At 34.3% G+C, this 17,684-nt stretch overlaps 1 protein-coding gene across 1 annotated transcript; it reads left to right on the top strand.

Annotated features, from left to right (window-relative positions):
- Window positions 1-11,640: 11,640 nt before the first annotated feature.
- On the top strand, window positions 11,641-17,331 carry LOC108454252 (uncharacterized). Its single transcript, XM_017752652.2, has 15 exons — window positions 11,641-12,269; window positions 13,152-13,310; window positions 13,441-13,552; window positions 13,662-13,799; window positions 14,507-14,611; window positions 15,274-15,357; window positions 15,586-15,701; window positions 15,836-15,937; window positions 16,029-16,142; window positions 16,232-16,288; window positions 16,388-16,454; window positions 16,554-16,607; window positions 16,758-16,832; window positions 16,904-16,939; window positions 17,068-17,331. Exons 2-15 carry the CDS (start codon window positions 13,291-13,293, stop codon window positions 17,164-17,166), a joined length of 1,179 nt encoding a protein of 392 aa, XP_017608141.1. The 5' UTR covers window positions 11,641-12,269; window positions 13,152-13,290; the 3' UTR covers window positions 17,167-17,331.
- Window positions 17,332-17,684: the final 353 nt, after the last annotated feature.

The raw sequence follows: 17,684 nt of genomic DNA, 5'->3' as shown, positions 1-17,684 counted from the left end.
AAGCTCGTCACTAGTCGTGGGCACGACTATTATCACAACAATAATTTTGCTCACAAGAAAAGGCAAAATTAGACAACCAATTCCTATAGAATCGACCCTATTGCTCTATATTGCTAATTCGCATTATTTTGTCATAGGAATTTTTATTTGGTGGTTTTTACGCCCATCAATGCGCAATACTTTAGTTAATACACGGTATTCTATTGGTGGCATTGGTATTATCAATATAGGGGAGAAAAATTTTTGTTCAGGTTCCACTAGGAAGTGGATTTAGATAGGGCCGTCGATGGTGATCTTAATACGTTTAATAATAATCTTCTGGTGATCCATAGGCTATCTGTTGGAAAATCGGGTTTGAAAAACATAACAAAAAATAAGTTTAAGGGAAAAATAAGAGTTTTATTTTTTCCCAAAAATAAGAACTTGGTTGTGAGATCTAAAGTAATAAACAATTAATCAAATTACATTTTCGATTCATCTGGGATGAACGCTTCAACGTACTATTCTCCACTATCCTCAAGCTCACGTCTGTCGAGTGTGAGCTTGCTTCGAATTAGAAATTTTTTCACAAAATTACCTATGACGTAATTTCGCAATTTCTCTAAAATTTTAGGTCAAGTTGTAAATAAGAAAAATATCTCTAGAAATCTTCTGAAATAATTTCTTTAGAGAATTTTCTCTCTACAACTTTTTCGTGAATTCAAGTTTGTGAAAAATAATTACCAAAGACTCTCTTTATATATAGAGAGTTTAAAGAGTTCAATTAAGATCAAACTTAATCACTTTAATATTAAATATATTAAATTAATAGAATATTTATCTACAAGATAAATATTAAATTAAATCAATATTAAGATAAGTATTAAATTAAATTTAATATTAAATTTATTAAAATATTATTATTTTTGGAATAGTTAGTCTGAAATCAAATTATTCAGTAGAGTACCAGTAAGAGTGTGATTCTTCCATTGCTCAACCGTCAAAGAACCACCACCGTCAATCATCTTTCAGCCATCGAAATTGTCGTTGTCGCAACCGCCAGCACCAACGTGCCGAATGGTGTCATCACAAGCGCGACATCGGTTCGTTTTGAGCTAGTGACGACCTAACCAGTCCAATCCAGCCACCATTTGGAGGCTAGGTTTCACATATTAGGTTTGATTTGACCAGTTTTGGGTCTCAATATTTGGTTCTTGATTTTAGTTTTCTATCTCAAATCCAATTTTCAAGATCAATTACCTATTGGGCCAATTGTCTGACTTGAAAATTAATTTCCAAAAATATCATATTTATTTTAATTAATTTGATTTATTTAATTTTGCTTTATTAAAATTAATTTTCCCAAAATCATTGAGATTTTTAAAATTAATTTTCAAGAAAATTCTTTAATCAAATTCTCTACTTGAACAATTTTCACGACTGTCCAATTTAATTCTATATCGAATAAATCGACTCAATTAAATTATTTCTAAAGTTGTAAAAAAAATTTCTATTTCAAATATAGTTCGATCGAGCTTTTGTTAAGTTAGCGAAGGTACTAATCTGACATATACAATTAGGCTCTAGTAATTGCAATTATGTCCAGAAGCATTATTCCGATAATTCGCAATTTACTTAATCATGGAGTCAGTCCATAAGAAGTACCATGATCGAAAACTTCTTATTGTATAATTTTTACGAAAGCAATTCATCCAACAGCTTTATCTAATGACCACGTCTCGTGTGTGTTACCTTCATATGATATATTTGATTCCTTTGAATTAAATTTGTCTACTCAATAAAATCTTATTTTATCTCATTATCATCATTGTGTCTTCTTAATGATTAATATGATCACTGTTAACAAATGACTGTGATACATTGCTCGTTCGAGAATAAGCAACCCGTGACCATGTTCCATATTTATCAACTCACACAATGCCTATGAGAGGATACTGTTAACTCTTTAATCGAGTTATGAATTCTATTGTTGCTAGTAAAGTCACGCCATACACAAGTCATATACCCAACATTTTGGATATGCCATAATCTAGTATATATTTAAATATTTGATTGAGTTGGTGTCACGAGTTAATCGAACACCAACTTAATTGTGATATGACTAAAAAAATTTCTACTTAAAAAGTAACAAATATTATTATCAGGGGCAAAGCTAGAACAATTTTTTAGGGGGACCGGATGAAATTTTAATTTTTTATAGTTTATATCTTTATAATTTGTAAATGATTAAATTGAATTTTTATAATTTTAGGGGGGCTAAAGTGCAATTTAACATTTACTAATTTAAAATTTTTAAAAAAAAATTAAAGCCTAAATAGTAATTTTACATTTTAGGGGGGGTCGAGGCCCATGCCAGCCCCCTGCCTTCGCCCTTAATTATTATAAGTATTTGTTTTTTTTTTTTTGTAAAATCTACAAAAGCAACAATTTAGACTCAAAATAAATCCATAAATGATGCTACTTAAATATAGGATACCAAAATTCCCAAAGCATAAAATTTACCATTTGGAGCAAAACATTTTTTGTGTTTTTGCTTAATCCACAAATTGGTTCCTAAATTATAGTATTTTCCCATCTTGGTACTTAAACTTTGTTTTTGTCATAAGTTGCATCTAAACTACTTTTTTCTACAAGTTGATACCTTCCTCGATCAAATAGTTAGTCAAATTGTTAAGTCTATTTTAAAATAGGTTTAATATACAAATTAGTACCTAAACATTTTTTTTATTACGAGTGGTACCAAAATTATTTTTTTCAAGTTGATAATTCTGTTAGTTTAATCATTAGTTAAGATTGTTAAGTCTATTTTTTTTAAAATATAACCAATTAAAAAGTTGACACGTGGCAAAAAAGAAAAAATATTTTTTTCTCTTATAAATCTTTCTCTTTCTCTTTTTCTTTTTCTTTCTTAAGAATTAGACCAATGGTTGAACTCGTCATGCCACTAATTCCTGATTCAGTTTGTCTGATTCAATCAAATAAATTATATTATTATTTATGTTATTATTTGAGTCTTTAATGAAATATTCCATTCATCAATAGCATTTGATTTATGTTATTATTTAAGTTTTTGTTTAAGATGATTCACACAAATCAATCGGACATAAATTTAGTTAGAAATTAATTAAAATTTATTATTTTTACAAAATAATAAATATCAATGTAGTGATATTTTTATATTTTAATAAAATATTACTACTGTGAAATATGAATATTTAACAAAATGTTGAAGCTTCAACTTAAATATAATTTTTTTCTTACACATCGTAGGTAGTAAATTAGTGGTTTTTTTTTATTAAAATAGGATAAAAAAATAAAAAAAAAACTAAAATAATTCAAAACAAAAATTATGTATCAAAATGGTACATTTGGGGTGGTGCCACCTACGGCAGAAGCGTGACCACTAGAGGTGTGCATGGGCCGAGATACCCGGCCCGGCCTGAAGGCCCGCAAAAAATGTGGGAGGGTTTGGACAAAAATATAGGCCCGAAAAATGGGCTTGGACAAAAAAATAAGGCTCGTTTAAAAAATGGGCCGGGCCTCGGGTAAGATATTTTCAGCCCAGCCCGGCTTGAATTCACTAAAGGACAAAAAAAATCTGCATATTTTTTTTTATTTTTGAATGTTATTTTCTTGTTGTTTTCTCCATATTTTGCTACCATTTTACTATTATGTTGCTATTATTTTGTTGTTATTGTTTGGATATTGTATAAAATTTATTTTATTGTTAATTTTCTTATTATTTTAAAGGCATTTGTTAATTTTTTTATTATTTTAGAAGTAATTGCTTGTTAAGTTGCATTTATCTTAGTGTTATTTAAGTCTACATATTTTTCAAATTTTATTTTCAATTTGTTGGAAAATATTTATTTTGATATTTTAGTATTTTTGATGTATTATATATATTTAAAAGAATAATAAAATAATATAAAAAATTAATCTGGTAAGGTAATTTGGGCTGAGTTTTAGTATTTTATCCGGTCGGGCTTAGGCAAAATTTTAGGCCTATTTTTTGGGCCCGGCCAGGCCCGACCCAATAAATGGGCATGATTTTTTAGTTGAGCCCGACCTGAACCCGGCCCGGCCCGGCCCATGAACACCTCTAGTGACCACCCCATGTCAAATAAAAAATTCTATTTAAAAATTAAAAAAAAAAACAAAAGCTGGCAAAGAAAAAAACAAAAGCTGGTAGATCGAGGGGGTGCCAGAGGCGGCACCGGTTGTGCCTCTAGCAAAGGTGGCACCGGTTGTGCCTCTGGCAAAGGCGGCACCTCGTTTTTTTTTTGGGGTTGGAGACCTTCTTCTCTTCTCTTTTTTTTCTTTCTCCTTCTTCTTCTCCTTGCTGCTTCTTGTTTCTACTGCTGAAACATGGGATATCTTATAATAGTCCCCAACACAAAACAACAAACGGGCTACTGCATGAGCCGTCCCATCAAGGTGCCGCCTCTACCAAAGGCACAACCGGTGCCACCTCTGGCACCCCCTCGATTTGCCAACTTTTGTTTTTTTTTTTGCCAACTTTTTTTTAAACTTTTTGTTTTCTTTTTAATTTTTTAAATAGAATTTTAATTTGACATGGGTGGTCACGCCTCTACCATAGGCAGCACTACCCCAAATGTAATATTTTGGTACATAATTTTTGTTTTGTATCATTTTGATATTTTTTTTTTGTCCAATTTTAATAAAAGAAACCCTAAATTAGTAATCTAGTATAAGTAAATTTAATTGGAGGAAGGTTGGGCATTGAACAATGAACAACAAAGCAATCGTGGTAAAAATACGAAAGTAGAACCAGAAAAAAGGAAATTCCGTAGGAAAGGGAAAGGTACCTAATGTAAACACTCTTCTCCCTACGTCTAATAAGAGTAAATAAAGTCATGAAATTTTGGGCAACTGTGATAAGGATAGGGGGCCACGTTTTTAATATTGGTGGACAAACGAGAGATGCCCTACTTCTGACTTGGGAACCAAAATTAATCTGTAGCCGTCTGACTTGAATGAGTCTATGGTCTCTGGGGGCTTAGGCTCCCCTGTCTCAGTTACAGACTATTCCATATGATGTATTTTTTTTTAAATAATGATTTTAAGAAATAGGAAATATGAGTCAGGGTCAAACTATACGACTCCTAATTAAACAACACGGTTAAGCATTAGCGGCTGATGGTTGTAATGAACCCATTCGGAGGTTGGCAGAATTTGGTCATGCTCGTCTTTTCTTGGTTGGAAAAAGAAAAAGTAGATTGATTAGAGACGACCCCTGGATTCTGTTAAATTAGTACTCACAAACATCTAAAAAAAAAGTAGAAATAATTTTAAGGAAAAATTATATATATTTTTGCTACATAAAAAAACCTATATTTACTATACTTTATTATTTACATTTTCTATAGTATATCTAATTAATTCATGTTGGTTTACAATATTATATGATTCGACATGTTTTCCTTTTGAAAGTATTATTCTACATAGACGTGTCATTTCGATAATCCAATTAATATATATATATACAGTCTTAATTTAAAAGACTGGAGTTTGAGTGCTTTTTCTATAATATATTATATTTATTGTAATTGCATTCATGGATTAACAGTAAACATTTTTTTGGTAGATTTAAATATTATGAGTGATGTGGTTTATGATGTAACACCACCAGTTCCAAAACTAGATAGAAATAGAAACAAAGTGACTTATTGATTTAAAAAGTTAGATAAATACCGTAGTTAATATTTAAAATTAAAAAGAAATTAAATTTTATATTTATATTTAAAAAACTTATTTATAACAAAGAGATGAGGAAAGGGATATCCAAAAATTAAATCTCAATTAATATAAATTAAAGAATTGAAAATTTTTATGTACTTATAATCATCAACTTGAGAACTAGATAAGGTTCGAGTCACCCACCCGCGACCTAGAAGTTCACAAGGGGAGCTCGCAGTCTCAGCTAGCACATGCCACGGGGTGCTCGCAAGGGGACCTCGTTGTCTCAGCTTGCATACACCTAAGGAGTTCTCATGTGGGGGCCACGAAGTCCAATAGGTAGCCTAGAACAGTACACGTCTCCTGCATGTATAGAGTTTACTAAGAACGTCAATTCTATGACAATAATCATGTATATAATTATTCGATTGCCCTCTTTAATAAGACACAACGAAAAATTACTCAACAATTGGTGCGATGAACGTGGACAGACTTCCAACCAACAGATTTCTTTCAAGTTTGAGAAAAATTACCAGGAGTTAGGATGGCTCACCCAAATGAGAATTTCCCCTTCAATCTTTCATCTAGACAAGCTGGAGACTTGGGTTTTGGCAGTCAACCTAATGAAGTAAACTTGTTTCCCAGATAGTTCGTCGATCGACTGAAGAACTTTAACAATGCGGTTTATCAGGGAGTTTCTGATCCATTGGACTTGAACATATCCTCTAGGCACGGGCTACCACTTCCTTTAAATAAAAAAAAGCATCGCCACAATAATTTTTTACTCTCCAGGAGAAGATAAAGTTTATGAGAGAACAAATGGCTGCGCAAGAGGCACGATTCAAGCAACAATAGACTTTTCAGCAATAGTTACTAAAGTAGAATGAGGAGTTAAGAAGGAAGGTACACCTTGACAATTCTGATTTTTATGATAATGTAAATATGCAATATGATGGTTCAGGCATGCATGCAAGAGAATGGAAAAATGAGATGGACTAGTTACGATGAGACGTGAGAGCGTTGCACCCTGAGTCCTAGGATATGGATTAACTTTTTTGTTCTAATAATCCATTGGACCTTAAGATAGCAACAGTAAACTTATCACGTGATTTTAAACTCCCAAAGGACATGTTTGAGAAGAGAAGAGATCCACGAGCCCACTTGATGCAGTACAATGATTATATGGATATGTTGGGAGTGTCGGATTCAACAAAATGTAAAGCTTTTTCCACGACACTTAAAAGAAGTGCGAATGACTGGTACTTCTCCCTTCCTCAAGGTTCAGTTCGAAGTTTCTCCCAATTGGGCCAGATGTTCTTAGGAAAATTTAGGTCTCACAGGGTGATCATGAGTACGCCCACGAGATTAATGTCCGTGAAATAGAGAAAAGGCGATTATCTCCAAGATTATGTAAAGCGGTTTCATACAGTGACTTTGAACACGAATAATTTAGAAGATTAGTGGGCTATAAATGCTTTCATAATGGGGATACAAAATGATCATGTACAGTATTCCTTTACTGATAATAGGCCACAAAGTTTGACAGATCTATACGAGCGAACCCACAAGTTCGCAAAGGTAGGGGAGATTAAAAAGGCATTATGTGGCACCTTTCAAAAGGAAAACAGACAGTTTAAGAACAGAAAGGAAGCTTGCAATAGGCATGACCCTCCTAATTAGTCATTGCAAACAAGAGGTGATAGGCGACAGGGAAAAAAGACGCAGAGTGATTCTCCTAGGGCTTTTCAAAGGTCTCAATTAAAACATACTAAGAAATACATTCCCCAGGGTAGGTTCGAAGTTTACACTCCTTTGAATGTTACACATACTTACATTCTAAACTAGGTGAAGAGTTTTGGTATCATGCTTAAACCATCTTCAATGAGGCATAACACGAGAAGTTCGAACTGAAAAGATAGATGTGTCTTTCACAATGACGTTGGGTACAAGACTGAAGATTGTTTCACTTTAAAAGATGCTATCGAAGAAGTAGTACAAAATGACAAGCTAGTCGAGTTTGTTGATCAGGGTGTTTCCTAGCAGGGTCAGAGCTCGTGTGGTGATCCTAAGGGTAAACAAAAGGTTAAATGTATAATCCATGTAATTGTAGGTACAAATAAAGAATAGGTAGGTTTCAGTGAAAAGAGGAAGGCACATATGAGAAATATGATGTATGTTAGCGCTCCTAAGAGATCATGTCAGTGGGGAAAATGGAGCGTTGAATTTGGTAATAATGATGAAGAGTTGGTATGCGACTAAAAGGGTAATGATCTGATGGTTGTTTCTGCGAAAATCGTAGGTTTTGAAATTAAAAGGATACTTGTAAATAGTGGAAGTGCAGTGGAGGTTATATATTGGGAAACATATTAAAAAATAGAGTTGAAAGAGCAAACTTTGTCCAGAGCTAGCTCGTTGTATGGTTTTGCGAACCATCTAGTCAAGATGAAGGGCTCAATCACTTTACCTGTTCACTTTAGGGGATGGCGAGCACACGACTATGAAGTACGTTCAGTTTTTGTTGTAAACCATCCAATGGTGTACAATTATATATTTGAGCATCCAATAATGAGATAAAAAAATTTTGGTTGTAACGTTCTGCATGAAGATCAAATTCCTAACAAGGACAATGGTTGGGTTCTTACAATTAGATTAGCGAACTGCGAGGCAATGCCCTATGTTGTCTGTCAAACAAGCGTGTGAGCTCATAGTTGGAGGACAGAATTCACAATGGATAAAAACTTTGAACTTGGATAGCCTAGATATGAGCGATTAAGAGAGAAGTAAGAAACCCGAAACAGTAGAGCATACTGAGACTTTACAGCTATTCAGTGATAATAAAGAAAGAACTATAAAGATTTCATCAGTGTTGGTAACTAAGGAAAAGAACATATTGGTTTACTATCTGAAAAAGAATTCAGATATTTTTTCTTGGTTAGTAGCAGATATGCTAGGGGTGAACCCCCAGGTAATCGTCCACATGTTGAATGTACTCCTAGAGACAAAGCCAATTAAGTAAAAGAAGAGGAAGTTCACTCCGTAGGTGGTGGAAACAATAAGACAAGAGGCAGCTAAACTGTTATCAGTAGTTTTTATTAGGGAAGTTGAGTATCCAAATTGGGTCTCGAATGTGGTTATGGTAAAGAAAGCAAATGGCAAATGAAAAATGCGTACCCTAAGGAAAATTTCCCTTTACCTTAGATTGGCCATTTGGTTGATGCCTTTGTAGGTCATAGGTTCATGAACTTCTTGGACACTTTCTTAGGTTATAACTAGATTTTGTTGGATCAGGGTGACCAAGAAAAAACAAATTTCATCACTAAAGAAGAGTTTTTCTACTATCGAGTTGTACCTTTTAGTCTCAAGAACATGGGAGCAACTTATCAAAGATTAGTGTACAGGATTTTTAGAAACCAAATAAGGCACAAACTTAAGGTATGTATAGATGACATGTTGGTGAAAAGTGGATTTATGGAGGAGCATGTGTGGAGCTTGTCAAAAACGTTCGTAGTTTTGAGGGCCCATAAGATGAAATTAAATCCTAAAAAGTGTGCGTTCGACATGTGAGCTGACAGATTCTTAGGTTTCATGATTTCAGAAAAGAAAATAGAGGTGAACCTAAAGAAGATCCTGTGCTTCTTGCGCATGTCCCTTAGAGCAGCTCATAGGTCCATAACTTTGTTAATTTCTCATGATATATTGGGAGTTTCCTCAGAGGCGTCTTCTGAACTACGAGTTGTACCTACACCACCAACAATCCCAGTATCAAAAGGATCAATTATCAAATTAATATTAGTATCGCTTTCTACTTACGAAGAGATCACCAGAATCCAGGGGCGAGGCCTTATCCTACAGTAACTGTAAAAGAAGTTCTTGGTTTCCTTTTTAAATCTTGTCAGAATTAGACCCAAGTCATCATTGGTGTCATTTGCTACATAAGGCCATGTCTGTCTTTCAAGGTCTGCACCTAAAGCTTCAGAAACTTCCCTATTGTCACCTCGCCTATATCTATCAAGGCTAAAGTCCTCTAAACAGAATTGAAATACGTTTCTCACGGTTATAAGATCTTCAATAATAGGAAACTGCTAGCACGAAGCCTTTACAACTGGGCTGAACCACCATTTGTCTTTACAGTTCGCCTGAATGAACACGTGTCCTTATTAGATGCGAACCACTCTGTAGGAAAACTAAACCCGTCTGTGAGCCTACATCTCACCCTAATATATTTTCTCCAGTTCAGCCAAAGATTAGCACATTTGTTCGTAATTATGGTCTCACCTTTATCACAAGGAGAAAAATTGTAAAAGCCCGATGAGTTCCCTCGGTTTTGGGCCTTTAATAGATATAAGCTTTGGAACACCACGAGCCATGGTGCTTTGTTATGTTGGCAGTAATCAATAAAATAAGCCATTGTGGTCCACCAAGAGAACCCACAGAGTTAACTAAGAGCAATCTGGTAATCTTGAAGAAGATGACAGAAGAACGGTTACAAGGGCAAGTGGAACTTTACTTCTAGAGCATGGAGGAGGAGTAGAAAGCTATCATCACTAGTACCACTGAGCCTGTGAAGCCTCTCAGGGATAGAAAATTTGCAAGTAAAATTGAGGATTTGAATCTCCCGTGCACTTAAAACTCGACCTATTTCTTCATATTTTTGTAGCACAGATGAAGAAATTGGCTTCTATAGTGACCTTTAAAGCACACTCTCGCGGTGGACAACAGAGAATTATTCGACCATTAGCACTCCTCATTCTCGACATGTTTTTTTTATGTAGAAAGAAAAGAAAAGGAAAGAAGATGTTACCTTGAAGAAAATCTCAATCAAGCCTATTTGTAGGAAATGTTAAGATTGTGAGTTTAGGGTTCCCAAAAACCTCTTTTAAATAAGTTTCTCTTCCCCGCGTTTTGACAGTTCAAATGACCGAGAAACACCAATGGTCAGATACAAACAGACGCGATCCATTCGTACACGTGGAAAAGTTAACGTCATGTCCCAGTAGTTGCTGCGTACTCAGCAAGGCTATATAAATGAGAAGTGATGGCTCTAAGGAGTGCCACTTTATAGCCTTCTTTAGACCCAATAGGGAGGATTAGATTGTTATGTACTTATAATCACCAACCTAAGAATTAGATAAGGTCTAGGTCGCCAACCCGCGACCTGAAAGTTCACAGGGGGAGCTCACAAGGGAAGCTCGCTGTCTCAAATCGCATATATCCGAGTTCATATATGGGGGACACGAAGTCTAGCAAGTAGCCTAAAATAGTACATGTGTCCTACATGCATAGAGTCTACTAAGAACATCAATTCCACAAACAATAATCATGTATATAAATATTCGATTATCCCTTTTAATGAGACAATGGAAAGTTACTCAACAAAAATAAATTATTTACTATGACATCAGTGATTCAATCAGTAGTAAAAGAGAGTGTTTATTCGGTGTTTTGAGTTTAAATTTTATTACACGCATATATATTTTTAGAATTTATTTGTTATTTATTATTTACCATTTAAAAACTTCAATAAATTGCTTTTATTTTGTTTTTCTTTGGAATTTATTTATTATTTACTATTTTCATAATCGAGACCTATGAAAATTAAAAAAAAAGGCGCTATTCATTTATAGCTCTAGATTTAAGTCTAATAAAAAACGGAATGAAATTTCAAATTTGATTTAAGAGTCCGGTTGATGGGTGCGTAAAGGCAATACTTAAAGTAATATTTACCATTTAAAAAACTTTAATAAAGTGCTTTTATTGATTAAAAAATTGAACATGAATTATATTTTTTGATTTATTTATTTTATATAAAGGCAAAGGAAAGGCACATGCGTAACTTTTTTTCATTTGTTCCTTCACACGCTTTTATCCGATTACACCTACACCCAAAACAAAAATGAGAAGAGTAAATTTAAGACGGTTAAGAAAATTAGTTGGCAGGAAATCTAGGAAGTTTCAGTTGGGGGCTGGCAATTTGAATGTCAAAACCTCCCCCATTGCACCTGTCCATTTACCCATTCATCTAATATATATTTTTAACTTTGTTCCAGGGTACTATTTACATATTAACTACATTTTTCTTTTAAATATTTATATAGCGAAAAAAATAAGAACCCAAATTCTAATTTCAATCTCTGCTCATCAAAACTTAGAAACAGTAGAAACATTTTTCTAATATCTTCTCTCTTTTTCCTTCATTTTCTCTGTTTCTTTCCCCAGATTTTTTAAAATCTTACGATTTCTTTTCTTCTACCAAAAAGTAGTACAGAAAAAAAGGATAGAATTCTTTTTTTTTTTTTTTTAATTTTTTTCCCGGGAAACTGAAATTCATCGTTCAGTTTCAGGTCTTTTTTCCTTCACGTTTTCTATATTTTTTTTTCTGTTAGTAAGGCAATCAAGAAGTTCGTTCTCTCAATTCTCTCAATTCTCGAGAGAGAAGCATAAACTTATTTCTTGCATATTTTCAGTTAAAGAGGAGAAGGTGATTTTTCTCGTGATTTAGAGCCATTTTAAATACAGTTTCAGTTTCCATCAGATCCTTTTCAGTTGTTCTCAATTATCTTTCCATTCAGGTAAGTAAATATTTGTAGTTTCTTTTCTTTCATTTAGCTTAGTTTTCCGTTTGTTTCTCGAGGAAATTCATCGTCTCACCTGCAGCCTATATAATCATTCAATTATTTTAAACCTTTCTAATTAGATTTTGAATCTTTGATTCGTTATTTTAGTGTATCCATTTTTTGCTCGTACTTACTTTCTTTTCTTTTTTATCTGGTTAATAAATTTTATTTATTGTTTGAAATTTATTGGACCAAAAAAAAGTAAAAGGAAAGGAGTTGAATCTGAGATTTTTAAAGGAATAAAACCTGATTTTAAGCAAACTTTGAGGTCAGGTTTATGTTTTTGGTCATTTTGTTCAGTATTATATTTCAACCTGAGCAAGGCACGGTTATGCTATTAACTAAAATAAAATAAAATCTCGGTATTGCAGTTTTTTAATTCTACAATTGTAGGATATTAGTTAAAAAAGAAAAGAAGGGAAAGACACATGTCTACTTGATTATGGAGTTAATAGAATTTATGATAGGAATTTCTCTGGTTTTGTGATTGTCCGGCGACCGTGATCTTTTGTCCAGGGGATAGCACATGGTTGCTTACTTTGTTGCGTTATGTGGAAGAGGTTCTTAGACGCTTCTTATGGGGATTCTTACATCTTTTTACAATATAATAAGATCCTTGGGTTAAGTGTTAAAGGCCGGAGTAATTAGCTTGTCTTTTCCTGTCTGCATAAACTGGTAAAATTGATTCAACTAGGATATCAGCTTGGAATTAGGTGCCATTCCCATGAAGTTGCTGTTTGAATCTCAGTTCTTGTTGGTGTGCATCTTGGTTTCTTTTAACTGTAACTATTGTTTTGCTTCATCATTTTAGTTTTAATAATAAAATTTGTTATTCAGGTCCTTTTGCTGAGGGTCTCTCTTTGTTTCATGGAGAATGGGCAACTGAATGCCTGCTAATTAATGCTCAAAGCCTCTTGCAATCTGAATTGCCCATAGTTTGTTGTGAATATACAATTCAGACGAATTTTTAAATAGAATGGGGATCTTTACACGCAGGTGCATGACTTATGGCGCCCTTTTAATTAAAAAGAATAAAGTTTATATTGTGTCTTATTGTGTATATCTATAGAAAAGGTTACTTAGATGTGGAAGTTATTTAACTTTTATTCCATCTTGGTGACTGCAGTACGGTTAGTAGAAAGCCAAATGAGAGCATGAGGCTTATTGTGACAACATTTGTTGGAGTAGTTTTTGGCTTCTTAATTGGATTATCTTTCCCAAAATTGTCATTAACAAAGGTAGGCAAACCATTTCCCCCTTTTAATTTTATTTTCATTATTATGCATCTAGCAATAATGATCTTTCTCATCTGCGTAATGGAACTTTTGTGCTGTCTGAATTTGGCAGTTCAATATATCATCTGGCATTCTTACGACCATTGATATCAAATACACTGAATATACCAACTCAGTCCCCTCAGGCTCAACTCCTTTGCAGCATCCGATTGATAATAATAGAAGCTCTGCTAATGCCACATCAAAGAAGGTATTTTTACTGGATCTGGAGATACAGGTTCATTGAACCAAATCTCTTAATGCTTAACGTTAGTAAATAAAATTTGTGGAATAAGGTTCTGGATAGTTTTTCACAGCAGTTTTCAGGTATCTTCGGGAGATTATCGTCCTGTAAAGTTTCAATACCTGACTGGTCTTTTCTGGTATTACCTGTTTACCAAAGTTTTGGTATTTGAGGGGACAGTAGAATTCATTGGATAGTTTTTTTCATGACATTTTGTATTCTTTGAAGTTTTAAAGAGGGAGTGGGAGTTTTTCCTCGGGGAAACAAGGATAGTGTGGTTCACATGTCATTCAAGCTCCTGAATGTAGGAGCATTTTCTGTTCCATTTCATGCAAAAATAAACCTGATAGTTCTCATGGTAATACATATATGCCTTGGTTTACCTCTAGAATACATCCATTCGAAAACTGAATGAACACTATTTTGAAAAAAAAATTGGCACCTATTGCTTGTTCTTAGCCCAGCATGTTTCAATACTTGAATGAACATTTGCATTTTTCATCTATATTTATATGCAATTTCTCGCATAACCAGATGCATCATTGGATTCATCTCTTACTATCACCATGTTCCTAAATGATGTGATTTTTATGTTTGATGATTTTGTAGGACCCGAATTATATAGTGCTACTCTAATATGCCAAGTTCTTATGCTTCCTTTATGACTGATGCAGATTTGGGTCCCATCAAATCCTCGAGGTGCGGAAAGACTACCACCTGGAATTGTTAAAGCTGAATCAGACTTATACTTACGCAGATTGTGGGGCAAGCCGAATGAGGTGTGTTTACTTGAACCCTGAATTCCTTTCAACTTTCTAATGCACACATGAATAAGTTTATCTCTGGTCTGTAAAGATAAATTGCTTTGGTTTAGACCGAATAAGTTTTAGAAATGATATATCACTTCTAAAACTTTTGGAAACATCTCTTATTACAAAACCTACCGGGTGTATGCTAAATTCTAACTGAAACAACTGAATAAATGTGGAATTGTTGAATGTTTGATACATAATAAAGGGAAGGGGTTGGGGTGGCGGAGGGGAATAGTAGTGATGTATTTTGGTATCTTAGCCAATAGCCAGTGAACCTGGATATATGAAATAACTCACTCTCATCGAGCCTGGAAAGAAGGAAAAGGGGATTAGTTAATTAACGTCAAGGAAGCAAGAGTTTCGGTGCTATAGGGTGAAATAATATCTGCATCTTTTGTTCCTAAAGCATAAAACCTTTTCAAATGCCTAATACATTTCAGGATCTCAGAAATGCAGATTTTAGTGTCTGAGAGGTTGTTTGCATTGTTAATCTCCATTCACTTGATAAAAACCATTATTATTTGTACCAGTCCATAGATTTAACGAAGAACTAAATATGATAAGAATAAAACATACTGTGGCCTTTTCTTTTCCTCGGGTTTCGGTTTTGACAGTATTGGCATCTGCAGGACTTGACCAGCACTCCAAAGTATCTTGTCACATTTACTGTTGGCTATAATCAACGAAAGAATATTGATGCTGCAGTTAAAAAGGTATCATTGTCTTTATATATTTGTGTGTGTGTGCACCTATGAATATGTCTGCATTAAGTATGATTGAGTTTGTGCCTGAGTGCCTGTGTGAACATGCATCCTCATGCACATCTTCTTGGAGTCATTTCTGGAAGATAGGTAGGATGCTTAGGTGGGGATGGCATTTTCTGATGCTTATGTGATTGTGTGGTGCACATTGCATGTTGTGACTAAATGTGCTTCCAACAGTTTTCAGGGAATTTTACCATCCTTCTCTTTCATTACGATGGTCAAACAACTGAATGGGATGAGTTTGAGTGGTCAAAGCAGGCAATACATGTGAGTGTTCGGAGGCAGACTAAATGGTAAGTAGTTAATTTAGATTTTCAAATTCAAGTCCTTTTGCTGGCAGGATTGGATGCAATGACTGGTTATTATTGGATTGTTTAATGATTTTAAAGATTTAACTGGTATAATTTTTTACTTTATTTTTACCTAGGTGGTATGCCAAGAGGTTTTTGCACCCTGATATCGTGGCTCCATATGACTACATATTCATCTGGGATGAGGACTTGGGGGTTGAGCATTTCAATGCAGAAGAGTTAGTCTTGGACAAACAAATTGTTTGTTTAACCTGTTTCCTTTAAAATGAAATTTTTTTAAAAGTAGTTTCTACTTATTTCACTTTTCAGATACATCAAACTGGTGAGGAAGCACGGACTAGAGGTTTCACAGCCTGGTTTGGAACCGAATAAAGGGTTAACCTGGCAAATGACAAAAAGGAGAGGAGATCGTGAAGTTCACAAGTAAGAAACATTAGGCCCCGGAATCATTGAAGTTGGATCAATTCATTGAATGATAAAATAACTTCTTTTGTTTTTGAATTTTGGTTCAGGGAAACAGAGGAGAAACCGGGTTGGTGCAATCATCCACATGTTCCTCCTTGTGCAGCGTATGTATAGCTTTGAGCATTGTCGTTTTAATATATCATGCCTTAAATCTCCGTAGATTTTTTAAAAATTAAGTATCCTTTTCTCTTTCGTGAATGTAGGTTTGTGGAGATAATGGCTCCTGTTTTCTCACGTGACGCATGGCGGTGTGTATGGCATATGATTCAGGTATGGAGGTTGTTCTTAGCTTGTTCATTTTAACATTGCTCTTTTCCCCATTGTTTTCTTGGCATATTCACTCTATTGTTTTTGTTGGATAATTTGTAGAATGACTTAGTCCATGGTTGGGGTCTTGATTTTGCCCTCAGAAAATGTGTAGAGGTTAGCATCCTATTGTTTCTGGCTCTGTCGCATTATATTGTTATGTCCTTTAATCTCTCCTTGTTTTCCCCAAACATACTTTTAGAAAAGATCTCTTTGTTCATTACTGGATTACTATTCACTAAGTGGGGATATATCTATTGAAAACAGCCGGCCCATGAGAAGATCGGTGTTGTAGATGCTCAGTGGATTGTTCATCAATCTGTTCCCTCTCTTGGGAACCAGGTACTGAGAGCTTTCCCTCTATCTTCCCACTTTTCCTTTCATAATAAACACTTACAATTTGTTTTTGATAGGGAGAGTCACAAAACGGGAAGGCGCCATGGCAAGGGGTATGCACTATTGCTGTCTTACATTCTTCCATCAATTAAAAGTTAAAATTTGTTAGTAGTCATTTTAAGTTACTTTTATGCAAAAGTGTGGGTGATAATCACTATATTGGACTGGATGCCATTGGCAGGTAAGGGAGAGATGTAAAAGGGAATGGACAATATTCCAAACGCGGTTTTCAAGGGCGGAGAAGTCGTACTATAAAGCGATAAATTCAACTTCTCATTAGGTACAGCCATTACTCGAAAACCTGACCTAGATTCATTATTAGATCTTCCTTCCCTACTTATTTTCTTTCCTATTCACAAAAAATCTGTAGATGAGAACATTATATTTGTACCCATTGTTACTAAATAATCATATGTTTTTGGTCAATTCCTTTTCTTATTCCAAACTTTGCGTACATTGGCAATGGCTAGTCTGTCTTCGGCCCTCCAATCAAGGATGGAATAATAGGATGGGCAGAACAATTTGAATTTATAAGAGTTTCAATCCGACTCAACTTGTAGGAGTATTTTTTGAAAAAAAGGCAAAATCGGGTTCAAGCAGTTGATCTTTTTAGTTTAAGTTTCGGAGTTGGGGGTAGTTTCGCATAAAATCTATACGATATGAGCTTTTTCTCTTAAAAAGAATTATTACTGTGTCTACTGTTAAGGGAATAAAAAATTATGAAATTTCAATTGTAGATGTAGTTTATATTTTTCAATTGTATCATTTTAAGTCTGTATATTTTAAAAATTGAAGTTT

The sequence above is a fragment of the Gossypium arboreum genome, chromosome 3, assembly GCF_025698485.1.
Source record: "Gossypium arboreum isolate Shixiya-1 chromosome 3, ASM2569848v2, whole genome shotgun sequence".
NCBI classification, from domain to species: Eukaryota; Viridiplantae; Streptophyta; class Magnoliopsida; order Malvales; family Malvaceae; genus Gossypium; species Gossypium arboreum.
This window is presented reverse-complemented; position numbering and strand designations above follow the sequence as displayed.

Coding starts and splice junctions, on each gene's coding strand:
- LOC108454252 (XM_017752652.2), top strand. CDS start 13,291: ATGGGGATCTTTACACGCAG. Junction 13,311..13,440: donor ATGGGGATCTTTACACGCAG/GTGCATGACTTA, acceptor TGGTGACTGCAG/TACGGTTAGTAGAAAGCCAA. Junction 16,455..16,553: donor GTGTATGGCATATGATTCAG/GTATGGAGGTTG, acceptor GATAATTTGTAG/AATGACTTAGTCCATGGTTG.